The 22,431-nt window shown below is 37.0% G+C and overlaps 1 protein-coding gene across 2 annotated transcripts in view; it reads right to left on the reverse strand.

Moving 5' to 3' along the window:
• Positions 1–22,431, reverse strand: part of LOC145997167 (glycine receptor subunit alpha-4-like) — a 286,186-nt gene that overhangs the window by 131,845 nt on the left and 131,910 nt on the right. The window contains exon 1 of one of the 2 annotated variants that reach the window (XM_083133850.1): positions 20,296–20,511. The exons of the other annotated variant lie outside the window; for it this stretch is intronic. Within the exon in view, the coding sequence (XP_082989976.1) occupies positions 20,296–20,354 (59 nt within the window). The 5' untranslated portion in view covers positions 20,355–20,511. Of the gene's footprint in view, positions 1–20,295; positions 20,512–22,431 lie in introns of those variants that run through there. 2 annotated transcript variants of the gene reach the window in all.

Genomic DNA, 22,431 nt, shown 5'->3' on the forward strand with positions numbered 1-22,431 from the left:
AAGATGAGCACAAGTGGATATGATTGATTGAGTTGGTGTTTTAAGTCCACTTTATGCACAGTAAGGCTAATTGGGACTGAACCTACAGTTTAAAGTGGGATCCGAAAAACTATTTGCCTTTACCGGGTATCGAACCTGGGACCCCTTCATTCCAAGGCGACGACGGTACCACTGCGCCATCGGGGAGGCACTGATGATACTATAAAATTCATGAAGAGACACTCACAAAGATCATTCATGTCCATGCCGAGATTCGAACCCGGGACCCCTGGCATCGTAGCGTGTTGTGTGAACCACTCCGCCACGGAAGTCGGCTGATTTAGTGGCGACAGCCTACTTTTTACAAATATAGTCCATTCGAGACAGGAAAAAGAGCCAATGTATTTAATTTCGATTCAAGACATATATATTTTCGATACATCGATAACAGTGGCGTGCCAGGACTTTCGAAAGGAGGGGGTTCTGTATACCTTTTTTAGGGGTGTGCGGGACAGAATTTTTTGGGTCGGGACGAGAAATTTTTTAAATCCCGACATTCGGGATGGGAAAAATTCGCAATTTCTGACATAGTCGGGAAATTTTCGGGACGGGAAATGTTCGAAATTTCCCGAAGGTCTTGAAATCTCGAATTCTACACGTCTTTTTCAGCTTATATGATTGTTTTTGCATTTCTGGAATAAAACCTAACAATTTACGATAAGTTCCAGAGACTTATTATGCAGAAAACGTTGAGAATTAACGACTTTTTAAAATGACCATTCTGTATTTCCTGACTGCTAGGTATCCCGAAAAGTCGGGAAGTCATTTCCCAAAGTCGGAATTGGGACAGGAAATTTTTTTCCCGATCCCGGTCCCGACTTTTCGGGATCCCGAACACCCCTACATTTTTTAGTGGTCAGTCCTATTTTTTTATATCTTTTCCTGCCTTTGATGTTCTTCTTTTTAAGAATACTGAGCCGGGGGGGGGGGGGTATGACCTCACAAACCCCCTCCCCCTGGGCACGCCACTGATCGGTAAGCAAAAGTGCTTTTATCCAGTTGCATGGATGTTTTTCCTTCTATCCCTTATAAAATCAAAAACTCAAATATAAAAGTCAATGAAGTACCTACTTTGCTCCTTACGTACAATGAAATGTTAACGTGCGCTCAACAAACAATTGAAACTTTTTACTTCCACGGATATAATATAATTTAAATTTTCATCGTACAAATAATATGTGAATTTCTGAGCAAAAAATTGAGATCATATAAAAATCAATTTCCCATTCCTTGTTACGTTTGCTCATAATTTTATTCAAAGCCGGGGATAGGTGTAACCAGACTTGTTTCCGGGTATTTTCCTAGAAAGAGTGACGTCACATTTTGATGCGCCTTTCCTTTGCGCAAGGACACTACACGTTGATGGAATTTCCTCGTTACGTGTCATGGTTCATGGTTACATTCATATCACACAATCATTCGTGACTTAACGTTTTGCTATTTAGCTTAGTTACAATATCTATATCCTTGTTTGATATTTTAGGACGCTACAATTACAATTTAATTGACTGATTGCTTCGGCTTATTTCTCTTTGCTTTTCTGCCACTTTTGGCTAATCGCGAAGATGAGGATGAGTGATGATATGGTGAAATTACTGAAGGGACACTCACAAAGAACTCCCATACCCAGATCGGGATTCGAACCCGGGATCCCTGGTGTCGTAGAGCATTGTCCTAGCTATACTGCGTTTGTTACAACCTGTCCCGGTTCCCGCGCTAGCTGGCCGCTGGCTTTTCTCCGTGCTGGGGAAAGTCAAAGCCAGGCAGCCAATTAAAATACGCAACGTCGCAACAGCGTCTACGTAAGCGCCTCTCTTCTGGCTTCCATTCGCTCCTCGCTTCCCCAGCAGACGATTTTTTCCTCGTTTCTCATTGGCACCAAAACTGTCGAGCGATCGCTAGCGCGGGAAACGGGACAGGTTGTAACAAACGCGGTATAGTGTTGACCGATATATCGTCCACACGATATATCGCGATATTGAAAAACTATCATCCAGGCGAAATCAACTAGACGATATATCCTCACGATATTTTGGCGATATATATCGTGTCGACGATGTATCCTCACGATGTTTTGGCGATATATATCGTGTCGACGACATATCCTCACGATATTTTGGCGATATATATCGTGTCGACGATATATCCTCACGATATTTTAGCGATATATATCGGGTCGACGATATACCGCCGATATCACGATACGGAAAAAAATATCGCATTGTTTCATCTGTAACGATATTTTCTCGACGATATATCGTGATATCAAATTTCCGATATCGTTCATCCCTAGTCCTAACCACTCCGCCACGAAGATTGGCAATTTCAATTTGGAATTGCATTGCCTAGGCGGTTTATCTAATTTTACTGATTTTTGTCCGAATTTTCTCAATATCAGGATAATGTAATTTTATGGTGGCAGTAGACCCTACAAATCCATAAGTAGCAGACGAAGTCCGGCAAAATTTGTTTCACGTCCACTTTATGCTCAGAAAGGCTATCGGGATTTCATAAACAGTTTAAAGTGGGATCTGGATCACTATGCAATTTGCCTCAGCCGGGGATCCATATACTGTAATACCATCAGTTACCTCGCTATTGTTTTCAGTAGAGAAATGTGTTTTCATAAGAGTCTGATATGATCGATATTTTTATGTGACGTCACCAGTAGAAAATATGGCACTAATATATTTATTTTTGTGAAAGAAAGCGTAATTTCCTTGTTATTATATGTAATAATGCACCTTGTTTGTAATGTATATCTTTTGCTTATTGTTTATTGTATTTCATGCTACGTTATGGGTAATTTAATGTATCTTTATGTTTGAGAGAGTGCACTATACGAATTTGTATTTCAAAACATGCATAGATGTTAGTTTTGTTGGTAGCATCTTTTGTAAATAGTGAGTGATTCATCTGTACTTGAATCTGTGTTCTCGAAAATAGTATAAAAGCGAGGATATCGCGTAAGAAATAACACACTTTCGCCACGGATCGACGAAGCTTTTAAACTTAAAAATAACTCCTCTGTGTTGTGCATACATCTTGGTATGGTAGTTCGGGGCGCAAGCTAGGCCTATGTGATCGCCGATAGCCATGCATTGATGCTATGCACAATACTGTAACCATTCTACGTTAAATAATAAAGCTAGCCTAATAATTATTTTGGAATAAAAGGCTAAAGAGCAAATATTGGCTCAGTTATCATTGCATATCTCTTGGTGTGGTAGTTCGGGGCGAAAGCTAGGTCTATGTGATCATAGGCATGCCGATAGCCACGCATTGAGTTTATGCGTTTTTAGTTGAGTCAATTCATCGACAAAGCGAAATCCTCGCCTTCGTCTCAAGTATATTTGCATTATAATTGCCATAAATAAAGAATTGAACCTTTTAGTTTATCTACTGCAGCAATGTGGTTTTATTTCTCTGTGCTGTGAATATTGTCTTTGCCTAACACTATCCCTGCACCTGAGAGGAGTCTGTGTACTTCACCGAGTCTCATCGTTCACCGCTGATTATTATTAAGTTATTATTAATAAATATAATAATACGTTTAATAGTATAATAATACAGGCTTGAACGTATCAAGTCGTTCACTTTCAATTTGTTGAAGGGGGGGAGGGGACATGCTGTATAATACGCCAGTATCTTGCATGTACAGTGGGATCCATGAGTATTACCGTGCAAATTGTCCATGACTATTTTCATTCATTTTTCTCTTGCATTCTATGTGTTTTTGAGCGATGGAATTTTTATGTATGCTGGTGGAGAAGTTGTCAACAGCTTGTTTTCAGTGTTCTTTTAATTCTTGAAGCTCTTATTGGGTCAAATAAAGTGCACGAACATGGGGATGGACAATTTGCGCGGTATTACTCATGGATCCCACTGTACTTTATACATGTTATGGATTATTTGGAGGAGGCATCCCCCCTTCTCTCCGCTGCTGTTGGTTTCATATTCTTTAACTGTACAAAATGTTGAAATGAAACAAGTCTAATGTTCGAGGTGCATATCAAAAGTTCTCACCGTTTTGCTCTAATTCAAAAACAGAGAATCCTTATGTATGAATTAAGGTGTAACTCTGGAAAATTACAAGCTTCCAACTGTAACAATTTTTATCTGCGACGGAAAGTTGTTTTTCACACTGCTCTCAAACGATGAATTTTGCTGTTGGAGGAGCAACGTGCCGTGATTAAGGCTCGACTGATCCTAACAGCCGTAAGGGCGAATTCTTTCAAATTGTCTTCTCCATTCCAAAACCTCTTTGATATTCCAATATATGAAAAATTACATAGCTTAGAACTCGTTCTAGAGCATTGACGTGAATTTTCGTGTAGTTTGCTTTCACTGTTATCTAGATATTCTCAAAAGTTTCGCGATTACGTAAGTCTATTCAATTATTGATAATATCTACGACTACATAACAGTGAAAGCAAACTACACGAAAATTCACGTCAGTGCTCTAGACGAAATTGTAAACGTGTGTAATGTTTCATATTTTGGAATATCAAAGAGGTTTTTCGAATGGAGAGAAAAATTGGAAAAAAAATCGCCCTTTCGGCTGCCAAAGAGGTTCAGTCGAGACTGAAGTTTTTGTCTGCACGTCACTAGTTGAGGGATGTTTGTGAAGACAATGTCCTTGCTGACTGTACTATTCGGAAGTGGGTTCGTGAATTTACTGGCGGGCGGGAATAACTAAAGATTTACCAAGGTTTTGCCGCCCCATTTTTGACACCACCCAGAAAAAACTTGTATTTTGGCCTTGGTCATGGATGACAGAAGGCTAGCTGTTGAGGATATCTGTAACCTTACAGGATTCTCTCATGGCACTTTCAAAAGAATTTGACAGAACACGTGAAGTTATCCAAGCTTAGTTCACGTTATGTATCTCGGCAGCTGCATAGATAAAAAAATCAGAATGGGAGAAAATTCAAACAAATAAACAAAAAGAGAGAGTGATACAAAGAAAGTGGCCTCCCGATGACGTAGTGGTAGCGTCGTCGCCTTTGAATCAAGGGATCCCGAGTTCGATACCCGGTGGAGGTACATAGTGATTTGGATCCCACTTTAAAATAGGCCCAGTCCCGATTAGCCTTACTGTGCATAAAGTGGACTTAAAACACCAAATCAATCAATTAAAACAAAGTGATACAGAGAAAATACAAAGAAAGAAAGGGATCGATACAAATAAATGGAGAAACATTCAATGAGAGTGATAGATACAAAGGAAAAAAAAAGAAAAAGGTAAAGTGCTCCCCTGTGCATAGAACCACGCCATGAAGGCGTATAAGTAGTAGGAAAGTATATATTATAAACTCAGGAAAGGAAGAGCCCCCCTCAAGCAGATTTGCTTACACTTAAAACAAGCTCAACATGAGCATATGAGCTTTTTGCTCAAGTGTGGAACCCTGTCTAATCCAAGATTTTTGTAAAAATGCCCTCGGGAATTTTTTGTGAAAGGAAGAGCCCCCTCAGATTGATTTGCCCATACTTAAAACTATGCTAAGTTCTCTTATCATCTTATTGCTTATAGTGTGTTTTTCTGTCAAAATCCCAGGAATCTTGAATTGATATTTATTGGGTTCTGAGAGCCAGTAGAGTGTGGTGCATGGTTTTTATTGCCTTGTAATCAAAAGGCTCGGGTTTGAATCCTGGTAAAATGTGAAGCCTCCCCTGATGGCAAAATGTTAATATTGTTGTCTTGTAAACAAGGGGCTCTGGGTTCAAGTCCTGATAGATTGAAATACATGTGGCAAAATAATATTTCCATACGTGAGATTTTGAGAATAATTACTGCTAGTTGATATACAACTCCCAGATCTGAAAACCTGGTAAAAGTGTTATACAACAGAGCCTAGTTAATAGCTGTTGTCTGGGTATAAAATCACATTAACTGCTGTTATATTTTTATGAAGCAAAACTCTCTGATCAATACAATAGAATAGAGGTCAAGCAAACATAATTAATTGCTTGCATGTTCTTCTAATCTTTTAATCAATCCTATGTTTTGGCCAGCAATAAATTATTGCTTGCCCGGGAAAATTATATTTCTTTTATGCCAACAGATATAATCTACACTGCGTCTTTTCAGAGAGAAATAACATATTATTCATCATCAAAGAGTAATTGCCTTCTTTCTGTATGCCAGCAGATATAATCTATATTGTGTCTTTTCAGAGAGAAATAACATATTATTCATCATCAAAGAGTAATTGCCTTCTTTCTGTATGCCTGGGAGATTTTATCTGTTGGCTTAACCTGCACTATGTTTTTTCAAAGGGAAATTACATGTCATTTATCATGGGACTCAAAGAGAAAATTCTTATCTACACTGTGCACCCCTTCAGAGAAAATTACTTGCTATCCATCATATTGAGGAAATTCCTAGTAATAATTATATTGGCTTCTTGGATATAGTCATGCAAACTGAATTGTATTTTAGGTTTGGTCTTGTCGCAATAATATAAGCCCCGAGTCTGTAACTTACAGAATATATTTCTGTATTTCAGCTTTCCTGCAACAGGCAGATGTGGTATAAAATTTAGGTAAGTAATAAAGCTTTCCTGCTGCAAGCAGAAGTGTTGTAGACATAATTTTATGGCCTATAATCAAGATTTCAAACCTGGCAGAGTGCATAGGCCTCCCTGACAGCAAAGTGTGTTGTGCAACAGCATAATATCTTCTAGAATTGCTCTGTGACCCTCTCATTTCTTACATCATAAACATATGATTTTTCACCTATGAGAATAACACTACATATGGTGTCATCAGGTAATGCCTCATGGAATTCACAGATAATTTTAATATTTGTCCTGTCATTCACCACAACTTGTTTCCTTTTTGAAGTGTTGATTACAAACATGGATCTCTGTGCTTTGAATTCATCTGGAGTGTAATACATATCAGTATTGCCTGTAGTGACACGTTTGAAGGAAGAAAATGCCTCATATAATTTGAGGAAATCATTCTTGGACATGTCTAAATTATAATTTTCTCTAGGAAAGACCTCATTTCTGCCATTTTTAAGATATATGTTCTTGATGTTGCAGTTATCAAATTTGCTTGAATTTTTTTCCTGATTATTGTGTCTTCCAGTCTGAAACAATACCACCACAAAATCAGGCATGTCATATTGAATACTGGAGAATGAATTTGTGGCATCAAATTCATAATATGTACCAGATGCGGGCTTCTGTACACATTGATATGTATAAAATTGTAAAGGAATCTGTGGATTTTTTATTATATCTGCTTTGTATTTAAGAGCATAACTGGCCTCATATTCAACAACTGGGATTCTTAACTCCATAGTCTGAATAATGCATTTGCCTACATCTGGTAGGGTATTGGGCAGAGCTTCCCCTGTAGAGTTTATTGCACTGTACCTCATCAAATCATTATTATCATTTGCAGCTCTTCTAAATGTAATTCTTAACCCACCCTTCCACATAATATCTTTGAAATCTGAGAAGAATCCTGGCAATAGGCGCATGGGGAACAGCACTGTGTGGTTCTTAGATAATATCTTATCACCAGCCTCAAATCCACCGATTTTGTAGTATGAAGCCTCTGTTTTGGATAATTTTAATGTGGCCAAAGCTGTGGAGGTAATGCCGGGATAATCCACTCTGTTTATAACAACGCCATGCTTTCTGATCTCAATTTCAGAGAATAGATGTGGCACAAAATTGTCTACAAGTCTTATATTTGAATTTGCCGGATAATCTGTTCCATCGAGCTTTACAACATCAAATTTGATGTATAAATCTGCTCTGTGGGGGTGTATAAATCCATCCCCTACATCAAGATCAACCTCAATTTCTGTGTTGGGTTGATTTAAATTTGCAAATGTCCTCCTGTTTGGAGGGAATGATTGAAGCTCATAACTCTCAATATTTTCCATTTTCTTCTTGTATGTATTTTTATTTAAATATTAATCTCTATGATTGCAGTTGTTGTGGCTCCAGCAAAATCAACTAATTCTTCTTTTTCATTAGTGACCATCAATTCAATATAATCTATTCTATTATGGCACGCAGGAAAATATAATGTTGGGGATGGATTGTAGATGATGGGCTCCATGAATTCAGAATTAGGTTTGAATGTTGCAATGATGCCTGTTTGTTTGTGAGAGCCTATACCATTTGATTTGGTGATCATACCCTCTGCTATATTACAGTGTATATTCAGAGTCTCTATGGCTAAGAATTTGGGTATATTCATAGCAGTGTGTTTGATGCCTGGTTCAAGTTTTGTGTTGTTCTCAAATCCCAACAGCTCTCCTATAGTACCCAGATTCACTGTTTCTGTGGCAGATACAATTTCTACTCTGTGAGTGACAGAATTTTGACTTAACACTACACCTCTGGGTAATTGAGCATTTAGAGTGGATAGATTATACTGCCCTGGAGTAATGACAATTTTTTCATCCCCAACTGCAATTGTGTTGTTGTGGTGTGTAATATTAGGGATTAGGTACATGCCATAAAATGCCCTGAGAGCTATTGTTTTGGGATACACTATGTCATCATGTAATTTGAGTTTCAATATTGAATTTTGGCTGGTGAGATGAAATACCCCCATGATGTTTCAGATACCACAAGGCTTTTTGAAAATCTTCAATTGATGGTTTATTTATTTGAGACATATATCTAAGAACAGATAAACACAAATGTCCGCAATTAACATCTTTGAAGTTTTGAACACGGGCATTATTGTAATAAAGATTAGCTGAATTTAGATATTTTATTAAATTTTCAGGTGGAACACCTCCAAATGAATCAAACACAAATGCCTCATTTTTTAAATATTTAAGATAACAGATCCAGTGAGTGCCCTGATTTTTGTACTTATCCAAATTAACAATGCCACACTCTTTGTTGAGTGGTTGTTCTGGTAAAGAATCAGACATGTACACACCTCTAAAATATTTGATGCCCAGTGGCTTGATTAAAGCTTCAATATCTTGGTTTGTAAGCGGCTCTTGTTTTTTTTAAACTTATTCATGGCTCTCTTAACACCTTTGCCCTGTTTCTCCATTGCCAGGTTATGGCGCTTCTGCTCATCTAATTCTGCCCTATTTTTCTTGGCATCTATTACTGTTTTTGCTATTGCAGCTGATCCCCCAGCCAAGCTCCCCACAGCCCCGAGAGCAGCTAAGATGGCAGGGATGGTAAATATAAATCCCCCCACATGTGATTTTTTTCTTGATTGCTGTAATTTTTTTAATTGGGGGGTACTAAGTAACAATTTCATACCATGCCCCTTTGCAAGACAAGAATTTTTTTTCTTGCGCTGTTTTTTGGTCAAAAGACTGTCAATAGTTTTAAGAGATTTGAGACCTGCATAAGGTATTTGATACATAACACCCTTGGCCTTCATTGTAGGTTTATTATATACATATTCACAACCCCCACCCCAATTTTTGTTTGGTACTCATAGCTATGGTGGTTCCCAATGCTGCTATTTTTTCACTCAAAGAAGCATCTTTGCTTACAATTCTACCAAATGCAGCCTCTTCTAATTTCTTATCTGCAACATGTCTCTTGTCAAGATCAGAATGTGTGTTGTATGCAATATCATGGTCTCTACAAGCAGCATCTAAGGGATTAACACCAGGATCCCCTCTGTTTAATCTATGATCTAATTTTGTGCCTGGACCACAATATTGATAGCCTGGAATAAGTAGTTCAAATGGCAGCTTGTTTATAATATCATTAACAAGACCCCGACCCTCAGAAATATTCCAAAATTTAGGTGGTAGAGTATTAATAATTTTTATGAGATATCCAATCCCCTTAGTGTCATTCACTATAAAATTAGACAATTTTGTGCTTATCATGTCCATAATTCCAACCTTTTCATTGTAAAAATTGTGGTTCCCAGCATTTTCCTCCCCAGCTATCACCAATAACCTATCTTCAAGTTTCCTGACATCATCAACCCAGACAAATTCTTTAGGCAGGGTGTTGTATTGTTTGATTCCACTGCCAGTCTTGATCTGTGACCATATGGGCTTGATTAAATTATTGTATTTTGCCCCACTGCTAGACTTGACTCTTTTTTGTGTGGGATCATTGTTCTGGTATAGAGCATCTGATTTTATTAATATTTCTTTGTAATACTCATAATCCTGATCTGTATAGCTGCCAGGCCTTTTCCTAGTCATCAGTTCCCACAATCCAGGTGTTCCGAGATACTTAACAAAAGCACCTTTTTCTCCAAGTCGAGATTCTGAATATACAATTATATCATCTCCCATAAATGTTACTCTGAAATTGCCAATTCTATGTATGATGCTGCCATCAAGCTCTGTGTCAGCATATAAGCCAAAAACCTCATCTTTATTGTCTTTAGGTGTGGTTAAATATTTTTGAGCAAGAAGACCCAATTCAATAGGATCCTGACTAGCCTCAATTCTTCTAGGAGCAATAGGACTAGGTGTATGAATACTGGAAAGTGGGGTGAATGGATAATCTAATATGTTCCTTGCAGCGACAGGTACAAGCTCTGTGATCAAATTTTGATTTTGCTCTGTAACAGTTTTGATATTTTTACCTAAATTATTAATAGCATCAATTACAGGCTGTTCTGTTTGTTTGTGTTTTTCATAAATTCCACGGTTCTCTGATTTCCATCCCTTAAATCTTTTTACAAGATAATCTCTTAATTTAAGATCATCAATGATTGGCCTTTTCATGGTTATTTATTTAAGTTTCAGTGTCTAGAAAATTGTTGATTTTATTTCTGTATTTGCCACTATTGGGTGTTCTTGTCATATCAATTGTGACAAACCCCTAACTGTCCTGGTTCCAGCACTTGCTGCAAATCTTGGAAAAATCATTGTAGCTCAGGTCCCCACCTACATATTCATCATGTATGTGTTTGAGGTTGGTATGGTCTTGATGAAACACACATATAAAATTGCTATTGTCTCGGATCAGCTGCTTGGGTATTTTTGAAAAAGTCTGTGCCAGGTAGAAGCAATCAATGTTTTTGTGCCGGCCCTGTGTAAAGAAATTTCTAACCTTGTTTTGATTATCCAATATAATATCATCAAACACAACAATAGAATTATCGAGACATTCATGAAGTGGCTTAACATCTGGTTCAAAAGTGGCTATATCCAATCCATCATATAGTTTCATCAGCTGCTGATATTTTAATTGTTCCAAGCTCTTAGAGAAGATATACAAGTGCCTGTTTTTCCAGTCTAACCAGTTGGGTGCCAATAAAAAATTATCAACCATTAGTGTAGTTTTACCACAAGCAGATGGCCCAACAATAAGACACCTAATATTATCAGGTAGCAATTTGCCATTTCTCTTATTCTGTTGTTCAGGTTCTGGCAGCCTTTTTATAACATCCCAGGTGCTCATATTATTATTTTGTTTGCATCGATCCAGCTGTGTTCTGGAAGTCCCAGCCATTTGACAAGTAACTTGTTGCCTTTTCTGCGGATGATTTTTTCTATGAGATATGTGTCAGGCTGTTTAGTTTTGCTGAGCTCTTGTTCATAGAACCTGCCTTTGAGAATTTCTCCTCGGTGATCCTTTATTATATATGTGTTAAGGGTCCCAGGTTTAACTTGAACCACTGTAAATAATTCAGTGCTCCAGTTTCTTGTAAAGCCTCTCTTGAATAAGTGCTTATATTTGCTTATTCTTACTTGATCCCCCACCTTGTATTTGGCCTTTCTTGTTGTTGGCTGGTATCTAGGATAATAAACAGTGCTGATCAATTTTTGCTCATCAGATGAAGTTACTTCAGAGGGTTTCATGTTGATTGTGGAATGGACCGAGCTGTTATATTTATGTAGAAGTTCTGGAAGAATATTAATCCATTTATAATTACCTTGGAGGGTAAATTGCTTATACATAAGATTTTTTAAGGTTCTGTTGAATCTATCTACAATTGAGGCCTTGAGGTCACTGTAACTCGAATAATGTTGTATTGCCTGGCTTTTAATAAATTGTTGAAACACTGAATTATAAAATTCTTTGCCATTATCTGTTTGCAAATAGCGCGGGGATCTTCCACTCTGATTGATGATTGTCCTGATGGCTTCTGTAACACATTTTCCAGTCTTGGATTTGAGTGGCACAGCCCAGGCAAATTTTGAAAATGTATCTATAACAGTGAGTAGATACTTGTAGCCCTTGTTGATTTTGTCTAAGTTTTTCAACTGCCCACTTGCCATTTCAATCAAGTCGCTTTGCCATAAATCATCTATGCCCTTTGTGACTACTGGGAGTCTCTTAAAATTATGTCTGGCCTGTCTGTGTAATTCATCAACAATAATTTGTCTAGACATAATATGTAAACAAGAATATTGCAACTATGGGGTGTTCAGCAGCTGATACTGCAGGATTTTCTAAATATAATTTGTCTCCAATTTGTATTTTAAATTCCAAAGAGCCATCATCTTCAGCATAGGCTGTTTCTAATGTATTGGGGTCTGTAAAATCCTGTAACTCTACACTGGTGATTTTCACTTTGTTATCAGCATTTGTTATTGATAAGGTGGGGTAGTGGTGTGCCTGTGGCTGAAGCCAATATTTGATCTTGATAGGTCTCAATGTGCCCCCAACAAAAAATTGGTAATAAAATTGTGCAGGGGACAGCATATATATTTTGCCTCCTGGTGTAAATGGAGAATCATATTCTTTGTTGGGGATGCTGTACAATTCAAGAATTACTGAATGTTTTGGATTCTCGATTATGCCTGTTATTTCCTTTTCTGCTGTGAGCAATCTGCTTGTTACAGATTCAAGGTGCTCATTGATGGTTCTAACAACATCATCATGGCCTGGCTTGATTTTTATGTCCACAACGAGTTTCTTGTATTGCTGCACAATTTCTTGTAGCTGGGTGGCAAAAACAGACAGAGCATTTGCTTGATTGGATTCCATGGTCCCTAGCTGTTGCTTGATATTAGCTACAATTTGTTGCAAATTTTCAACAACTGCCAATTTTGAATTTTGAGCTGTAAGATCATGGACCTGTCTTCTGATATCCTCAAACAGGGCATGCAGTTCATTAATATGTTGATTGGTTGGAAGAGTGGCCACTGTCTGAGTGAGATGTTTGATCTCTGCCTGGATATTCTTGATATCTTCTGATTTCAATATCCTATTCACTGCCCTCTTAATATTTTTAAGTTCCTGTGATGTAGGAAGATTTGATACTGTATTTTGCAAAAATTCAAGTGCCAATTTTATATTGTTTAATTCAGAAGCATCAGCCACATTTTGCATAGCATTTTGGAGCAGGGCTATATCTGCCTGAGAGGGTGTGGATTGTTGTAAAATTTCAAGTTTTGTTTGGATATCATCAATCAAGTGATGAAAATGAGATAGTTCAGATTCAGTGTTGAGGTTTTCAAGCTTTGTGATTTGGTGCTGGACACTGACAAGGGTATCTACAATTCCAGGCAATCGGGATTCTAGTACATTTGCCAAATCACTTTGCACTGCTGCTATTGTACCTTCAAGATGGGTTATGGAACTTTGAATTTTTCCAAAATCTTCATATGTTTCAAGTTGCAGCTTAATATTTGCAACACTCCGAGTTATTGCATTCAAAGCATCAGAAGATGGCAAATTGTTCATAAAATTTTCAAGTGTCTCAATTTTTTCTTTAACCTCGGCTATGGCATTGTTCAAGGGGTCCAGATTAGGTATTTGGAGTGACTGAATCTGTTCCTTTAGAGTGGAAATCACTAGATCAAAATCTTCTTGTGATTTTATGCTTTTGACAATTGTTTGGAGCTGTGCCTGGACATTATTTATTTGCTCTTCTAATTGCTGTTTCAATTGCTCAGAATTGGTGGCTTGGGTCTTAAATTTGGCTTGAAGAGCTGCTACAGCTTCTTCCAAACTTTGAAAATTATCCAATGTGGCCAAATCAGTATATTTCTGAAGCAACAATTTGAGTTCAGAATCAATTTTAAGAAGAGGGTCCATGCATTGTGATTGCAAATTTGTAATTTCTAATTGAAGACTGGCATTGAGTGTAGTTTGTAAAGCTTGTAAATCACTTCTTAATTTCTTGACTCTGACATCAAGCATCAAAATCTCATCACTGTGATCTTCATGTCTTGTATGGCCAAAAATATCATTAGGCATTTTGTTTTAGTGGTTATTTATTATAGAATATCTGATTCTTAATTCTATAAAAAAAGGTATAAGCTTATCATAAGATCCAGGGACCTCAATATATAAGCAATCACCAGCAGAAACAGTATAAACAGTGCCAGAAACCATGTTTGAGTGCTTAATTCTATAAATATTTCTCCCTATTGAAATTTTAACATCACCCTCAGGAGTTGTAATAAATTGCAATTGCCCACCTACAGGTAATTGGTAATGATTTAAATTATTGTTAAATATGTACAATATTTTGCCTGTTTCATCATCAATATCTGTAAGTATGCTGTTCAGATGAATAATTAACAAGCCACTCAGTTTAGACAGCATATCAGAAGAGGGTTGTGGTGTTGGCAGGTCCATAATAGCCTGTTTTTTGAACCCAAATAAGTTCATAGGCATGTTTATTTATTTCAAATCATGCTCTGGAATTGGGCATTGATTCCCATTTTTCAAATCACAATGACCCCATGGTAAAGTATGTATACCACATGATAAAATACATCTCTTATCATCATGTGGGTCCAAAGCCACTTTTCTTACAATATTGCTAGTCAATAAGTGATCCACACTCTGAATTCTGGATTCTGATGTTCTGATTAAACTCTGGGATTTGAGGCAATTTTTATAATCTTCAAATTCAAGCTCTTTTTCCACAGTTACTTTGCCAATGCCCTTGGCCTTTTTGGCAGCAACACCACTACATGTTTTAAAACTGTACATCTTGGCACTTAACCCAGCAAATTCCACAATAACATCACCAAGTGTCTCATCTTTTAACTTGCCGGGCACCTTTTTGTTGTGGTGGTGTTGAATCTCTTTATGTTCACTGGTATCAAAATATTTAAACAATTCAGGCTGTGCTATATCTTGATAAACATCTTCTGTTTGAATATCAAGAACAAAACTATCCGTGTCCATGTACATCAATTTTACACGATCCTTATAAAAAGGTTTCAACACATCATAATACAATATTAACATATGTAATTTGGCCAATTCCAATATTGCAGCCCCTACATAAATAGGTTTATCAAACTTAATCTTTGTTTTTTTCATGTTGAAAAGTGCCATATTTTCATCATAAATTCTTCTATAATTGAAATTAGGCTTTGCAACCAATTTTTTGCTCAGGCTGGGGTCAGTAATTATTTTAACATCGGTATGTTTTCTGACATTTTCAATTGTTTTGCCATATACAGAATTGACCATCAATTTAAACAAGGCCTTATCAAATTGGCTCTTTGCAGATGTTCGAAGCTCCGTGTTTGTATCAATATATGGTTTCAACCATTCTGAGTGCCTGAACCTTAAGACTTTGCCAAGTTTGGTCACTTGAACACCATGATGCATCAGGAACTGGAGGTTTTTGTAATATATGACATAACCCTGTTTTGGCTCCAGTGTCATCATGAGCTTCTTCTGTTTAGAGCCAGGTGAGCACTTAACCTCGGGAATTGGGGGCAGATCAGAAAATTTGTTGTGCAAATCATCAGGAATTGTCAGATCAACCTCTAAGAAGAGGCCATAATTACTGTCATCAAAGTCCTGAAGATCTTCAATATTGAAATCTTCAACCCATTCAAGCCCTGCATATGGCAATTTATCCATCATAGCGTGACCATAGAGGCTGTTGGCATCTACATACAGTATATAATTTGATGGCAATTCTGGATCATAATCAGGCATATATTTGTTATTTGCTCTGGCATATCTCTGGGAACATTGCACCATGCCTCCTCTTATATCTTGCTCCATAAACAGATACTTATTTTGATCTGGGATCAAATCCAATTGCATTTTAGTGTTCAAAAACATTGAAGACCATGCTAGGCCCGGGGCACTGTAAAAATATATTGGGTCCAGTTTATAATTTTGCATGGAAGATTTTCTGAATGCCTGCAATATATCAGCTAAGAGGGTCACATCAAGTTTTAAATATGCCATGTGATAATCACCAAATGTCTGGCATTTTAAATTGTTCCACATCAATTGGGCATGGTGATAATCTTCATCAGTGATTCCAGATCCTCTGATTTTGCTGTAAAACTCTTCTTGTGGTGGCAAAGAACATTCATCAAATTTAGAAAAATCTGTAACATAATCATATGGATATACACCCTTCCGCCTAATTAATTTCAGGTCCTGATTTGGAAACAAGGCACATGTAATTTTGAATTGATCATCAGATAATTGAGTGGCCAGTGTAGCCAGGCTAGCCGATAAAATTCTGTAAGAATCAAGAAATCTTATGTGAATAGGAACACCATTAACTTTAATTATTTTGCTAATAGCAATATATTTCTCATCATTTTCAGCTAAAATATTTAAATTCTGCTTGTCAAACCCCTCATATCTGATCAAATGATGGAAATCATAATTGGATGCTCCATGGCAAAATATGGGGACAAATTTTGGTCTCTTGATCTTAATATTACAGCTATTACACAGGGCCATTAAGAATTTACCATCTGTATGAGAATGGTGTTTCACCTTGATATTTGTATCTGAAAATTCAGAATCACATACCGGGCATTTTTCTGCATTGTTGAAATCTTCAATCTGTTTCTCTGTTAAAGGCAACATGGGTTTTGATTTTAATAAAATATTAGATGCTATGTCACGGCACTCATTTTCTATTTTATGTGCAAATATTTTGATGGCATCTGGTCCCATGTATGAATCTTTTTTACTAACAACACCATCCTGTACAACCACATAATAAAAGCTGGAAGGTTCATGTAGCTGGTATGGTGTAATTGAAGATTCTTCAGGATCTGGATTGCAGAATGCAAGAGGTTTGAGGTTTGATTCAAAATCACAGACAATATATGCTGGGTGTTCCAACAAGGCTTCAAACTTTTTGAATTTTGCATTTTCACTTGGATTAGGCATCACCATATGAACAGGTTTATGGTTGCCACAATATTTCAGATGCTCAATTAACTTGTTTTTAGCAATTTCTGCATTCACTTTACAAACCCCTTTTATTATTTTTTTACCATCAAATACAGCTAAGCATCTTCTGCACAACTTGAATATTATATTGGATTTATCTAGTTGTGTTCTCACTAAAGCTTCAAGATTATGTATCAGAGTGTAATGATATGTGCCATCCCCTTCAATTAAGAGCAAATGAATTGGAATAGCAGATTCATCATCAAGTGTACTGATTCTGAGAGGTGCTATCAAGCAATTATCACGACCAGTGGAACAAATAAATACATTAATAGATAATTGTTTGCCATTAATATGCCTGGCCTTTTTTTCAAATTTATCAATATTCTGAACAGACATTGGATATTCTAAACCCTCCATTGCCTCATCAAAATCATGTTCATATTGTTTGTAATAACTTATTCTCTGAGGATTCCTTGAAACTGGATACAAAGCAGCTAATATACACCACAAAAAGCATTTCTGGTCGGTATTTTCTATATTAACCACGGCTCTTCTGTTTTTAATATTGGCAGGTAATGGCAGATATGTAGATCCTTGTAATGGGCTGAATTCAGAAATATTAACATATAACTTGTGTGGAGAGCCGCATAGGCTCCATCCAGACTCTTTTGCTGCAAATTCAGAGTGTTTAATATTCAATTGATCCATCAAACTGCTTATTATTGTGTCTGAATTTGCATTTGAATATACCGGTACAGTTTCTGTTTTGTGGGGCTGTGTAAATTTTGTGCCATTTGGCTTCTTATATTGTGTATACAATTTGAGGGACAGCTTATAAGAGCCATTTTGTGCATTAAGAATTGCCTGCAGATCAGGATTTATACTGTTCAAAAAATTCTCAATGCCACATCTTGGCTCTGATACAAACCGGTAATCCCTAAGTTGGGCATTAAAACTGCTATGGATAGGTTCATAGCGTGGCTGCTTTGCTGCTCTGGCATTAAGAGGTGCTTCATGCTTTCTTTTCAGACCAGATGTGGATGGTTGTGGGGGCAATATTGATGATTGTGCAGAGCAAGTATCTTTATGTGTATATGTGAAGTATTGCATGCTGTATTTTCTATTGCATTTGGGGCAAATTTTTGTGGGAGTTCTGTATTTGTCTGGGTTACAAATCTTTTGGTGTCTGGCCCAATTAGAGCTAAATATATTTTTATTGCACTGATTGCAATATTTTTGATTTGGCATTTTTGCTGTTGTTTATTATATACAATTTCCTGGGTTTCAATTCAAAACTTTATACTGAATAAAAAATATCAGTTGGGTTCAGCTGTGTGATTTGTGTGTATATATATGTGTGTGTATGTGTGTATGTGTGTTAATATTTTTGGCTTTGGTATTTATATAAAATTTCCTGGGTTTTAAATCTAATCTCTATGCTTATCTTATGACAGGTTGTAAAGCCAATAGCCCACAAGTGGAAAAAGAGAATAAATATTCATTCACACTGACCTTCCGCAAATACCTGCACGAACATGCATATCTTGAATGGCAATGACCCAGCACTGAGTATTATGTATTGATTTTTGTATAACAAGCTGGGACAAATATAAGCCTGACCCTAAATAAGAGTGGATTACAACAAACAAGCTAGATGTAACAAATATCAGGCAAAATATTGTTCAATATATTTAATATTCATATTAAATCAAGCAGGCCTGTAAGTATGAGAAGCACTGTAAAAACACATCTGTTCTCCTCAGCCACTCTCACAATATTGGCTGATGCAATATTGTTTGCATGCAAAGCTTCAATGCTCGGGAATTTCTGTAAGTACTGGCGCTGAGGAGAAACATGCAAAACAAAAATCAATACTACCGTCTCGGGAATTGTACACACTGACACAGAGGAGAAACATGCAAACATATAATATAAGAAATGAGAGTGTCACGGAGCAATTCTAGAGGGTCTCTGCATATTGCATTGTTTTAATATTAGATAAACAATTTGAACCTGGTATCCAATTGAACTTAAACCTGAAGTAAATATGTATGGGTGTGGGTGAGGGTGGCTTAATTTCAGGCGTAGCCAAAAAAATATCAATTTTTGACAAGTTTATGGACAAAAATCTGGCTGATGCAACTTTTGTAAGTATCGGCAAATCAATCTGAGGGGGCTCTTCCTTTCACAAAAAATTCCCGAGGGCATTTTTACAAAAATCTTGGATTAGACAGGGTTCCACACTTGAGCAAAAAGCTCATATGCTCATGTTGAGCTTGTTTTAAGTGTAAGCAAATCTGCTTGAGGGGGGCTCTTCCTTTCCTGAGTTTATAATATATACTTTCCTACTACTCGTATAGGGGGTGTGGGGGTAACGCCCCACACTTAGAGAAAATTTAAAGAAATTAAGAAAAAGAGCAATATAAAAAATGGGAGAAAATTCAAAAAATGGAGAAACAAAAAAAAGGAAACGAGCCACACAAAGAATCGGAGGAAATTAAAAAATGGAGAAACCAAAAAAAAGAAGAAAGAAAACGAGCGACACTATGAATGGGAGAAAATTCAAAGAATGGAGAAACCAAAAAAAAGAAAACGAACGACACAAAGAATGGGAGAAACTTAAAAAAATAGAGAAACCAAAAAAGAAAGAAAACGAGCGACGACACAAAGAATGGGAAAAATTTCAAAGAAAGAATCAAACAAAGATTGATTGATTGATTGATTTAGTTTATTTTACTTCGCGTTTTGTGCCTCTTGGCTAATTTGCGAAGATGGGGATGAGTGATTAAATGATGAAATTGATGAATGGACATTCACAAACAACCAAGCCCGAGAGGGATTCGAACCCGGGACCCCTAGCGTTGCAGCGCGAGAGCTAACCATTCGGCCACAGGGTCCGGCAAATCAAACAAAGAGAGCGATACAAAGAAAAGGAGAAAATTCAAAGAAAGTGTGAGATACAAAGAATGGGAGAAAATTTTAAAAAAATTGAGAAACAAAGAAAGAAAGAGGGATACAAAGAATGGGAGAAAAATACATAGAAAGTGATTCAAAGTGATGCAGAGAAAATTCAAAGAAATAAGGAGATCGATACAAAGGAAAGAGAGAGAGAGAGTAAGAAAGATTGTTAGTAGCCATAAACTCAAAAACAGAGCTCACATCCGAACAAAATTCCTTAACTTCGTCACTGTACTGAGCAAGAGTTTACCTGCATATCCAGTGTGACCACAGAGGAACCTGAAATTTACACCTGGCATCCGGAGTCATTAAAGTCCACCCACGTAAACTGGATCTGCCACTTCACTTTAAAACCTAGAAAAGAAATCGCTGGAGAATCGCCAAGATAAACAGTTACAAACGAAGCCACAGAGTGTCAATCCAAGCAGCGATTATCCAGCTTGAAAGGTGCATTTACAAGGATAAACACGTTAGCACCGGAATAATGAAGAGGCATTAAGAAACTCGCTGTGATTCTCGACTTCGCGCCTTTTTATCTAAGCAATTGGTTGCACAACTTTACTCGAAGCCTCGAAGCTGCAAGGCGATGATGTCACCCAGCGCCGCTGTTGACGGACTGCAGAAACTGTCATTTTGAGTGGATACTCCTCTACCTCTTCGCCTTTGAAGATCAAAAATATACACCTCTAAGCGCATGTACGTATGCTGCGTGTAGCCATCCAATGAAAACATTACCATGTTATATATGTAGTTATGCTTTGAATGACGAAAAATAACAGCCTTATTTTTAAAATACTCAAGTGTTACTGTTAAAGAACACGTTTATTGAAGGTAGCCTATGTGCTTACTTAATACCTAAATAATGGCACCAAAATAATATAAATATATTAGCTTAAATTGCTACATGACTCTGCAAAATACTTATTATGTTACGCAGCATTAACTTCAATTAATTCTTGTTACCCATAAATCCAAATCTTTTTAAAACAATTAGTCATGCACACGGTGGAGGCACATAGTGGTTCGGATAAAGGAGAAAAATTCAAGGCAGAGAAACAGAGGGAAAAATATAAAATAAAGAAAAAGAAATACATAGGTAAATAATCGGAGGAGAAAGAGTATGAGAGAGAGAAGCAAGAGAGAGAGGAAGAAAAGGCCAGAGGAACAGAAAGAAAAAGAAGAGAAATATGAGATAAACAAGAGAAGATAAAAGAGATAGAGAAGGAAAAAGAGAAACAAGAAGAAAGAGAGAGTAAGATGTGAGAGAATCAAAAAGAAAGAAAAGGAGAGAGAGAGAGTAATGAGAGAAAAAGGAAAAGAGAAAACAGGAGAAGAGAGAGAGAGAAAGATAAGATAAAAACGAAAAAAAGATATATAGAAAGAAAAGTGTAACAGGACGAAGAGAAAGATGGTAGAGAAACAAAAAGATAGAAAATTAGAGAAAAGGGAGAATAACAGGATGAACGAATGAGAGAAACAAGTAAAAAGAAAACGAGAGACACGTAGGAAAATAGAAAATAGAAAGAAATTGAAATATGAGGAAAAAGAAAGATAGAAAACGGAAAAGAAAGAGAATAGAGAAACAAATGAGCAAAGAGATAAAAAGAGGGAGAGAGAAAGTCAGAACGATATAAAGACAAGAAGAAATAAGTAAATAAAACCAACCCGAAACAAATGAGTCTGACTTTACTATACTTTGTGATAAAGGGGGTGGGAGTAGCTAAGAAAAATGAAAACTGTGCGCTGCACATACACGAATTTTTCACTTTGCAGATTGGCAAGACGCAAAGTAAGTATATAATATAGTTGCAAGATGGATGCAATTAATGGGAAAAGTGCAGCAGTGCTCTGGTCTTGAGTATCCTGCACTGTGTCGCAGAAACATTGCCGACACGAAAAGTAATGTTATTGTAAGTAAGCATCGCACCGTAAGTTTGCTACTCTCGTTCAAGGCCATTTACACGGAAGCATTATGAATAACATTTTTGCTAACATAAACGCTACGTAAACGCTTCCAAACAATCTTGTAGCATTTTTACAACAGACAGTACTTTACACGAAAACATTCGTGTAACATTCCGGTTAGTATTTGGGTATCACTGATGGCACGCTTCTCAATCACCTTTCTTGGTCAAGCACCTCCCTTCGTCTTCTAACGTCACACTAAATGCTTTCCTTGTTAGATTAGGCATGGTGGGCTCTTAGCATTAATATGATGCAAATTTTATGACGTCACAAGTTGAGGCCCGGGGCTTGGCCAAGAAGGTGGTCCGGAATTGCTATAAGTGAGACCTGTAAATATTTGCAATTGCTATGCGAAGTGTGCAAAGAACATTATATAATACACACACAGCACGAAAGGCGTAACAAGTTAGGTGATTTTCAT

This window comes from Lepisma saccharinum, chromosome 13 (assembly GCF_977018435.1).
Source record: "Lepisma saccharinum chromosome 13, izLepSacc3.1, whole genome shotgun sequence".
NCBI lineage: Eukaryota > Metazoa > Arthropoda > Insecta > Zygentoma > Lepismatidae > Lepisma > Lepisma saccharinum.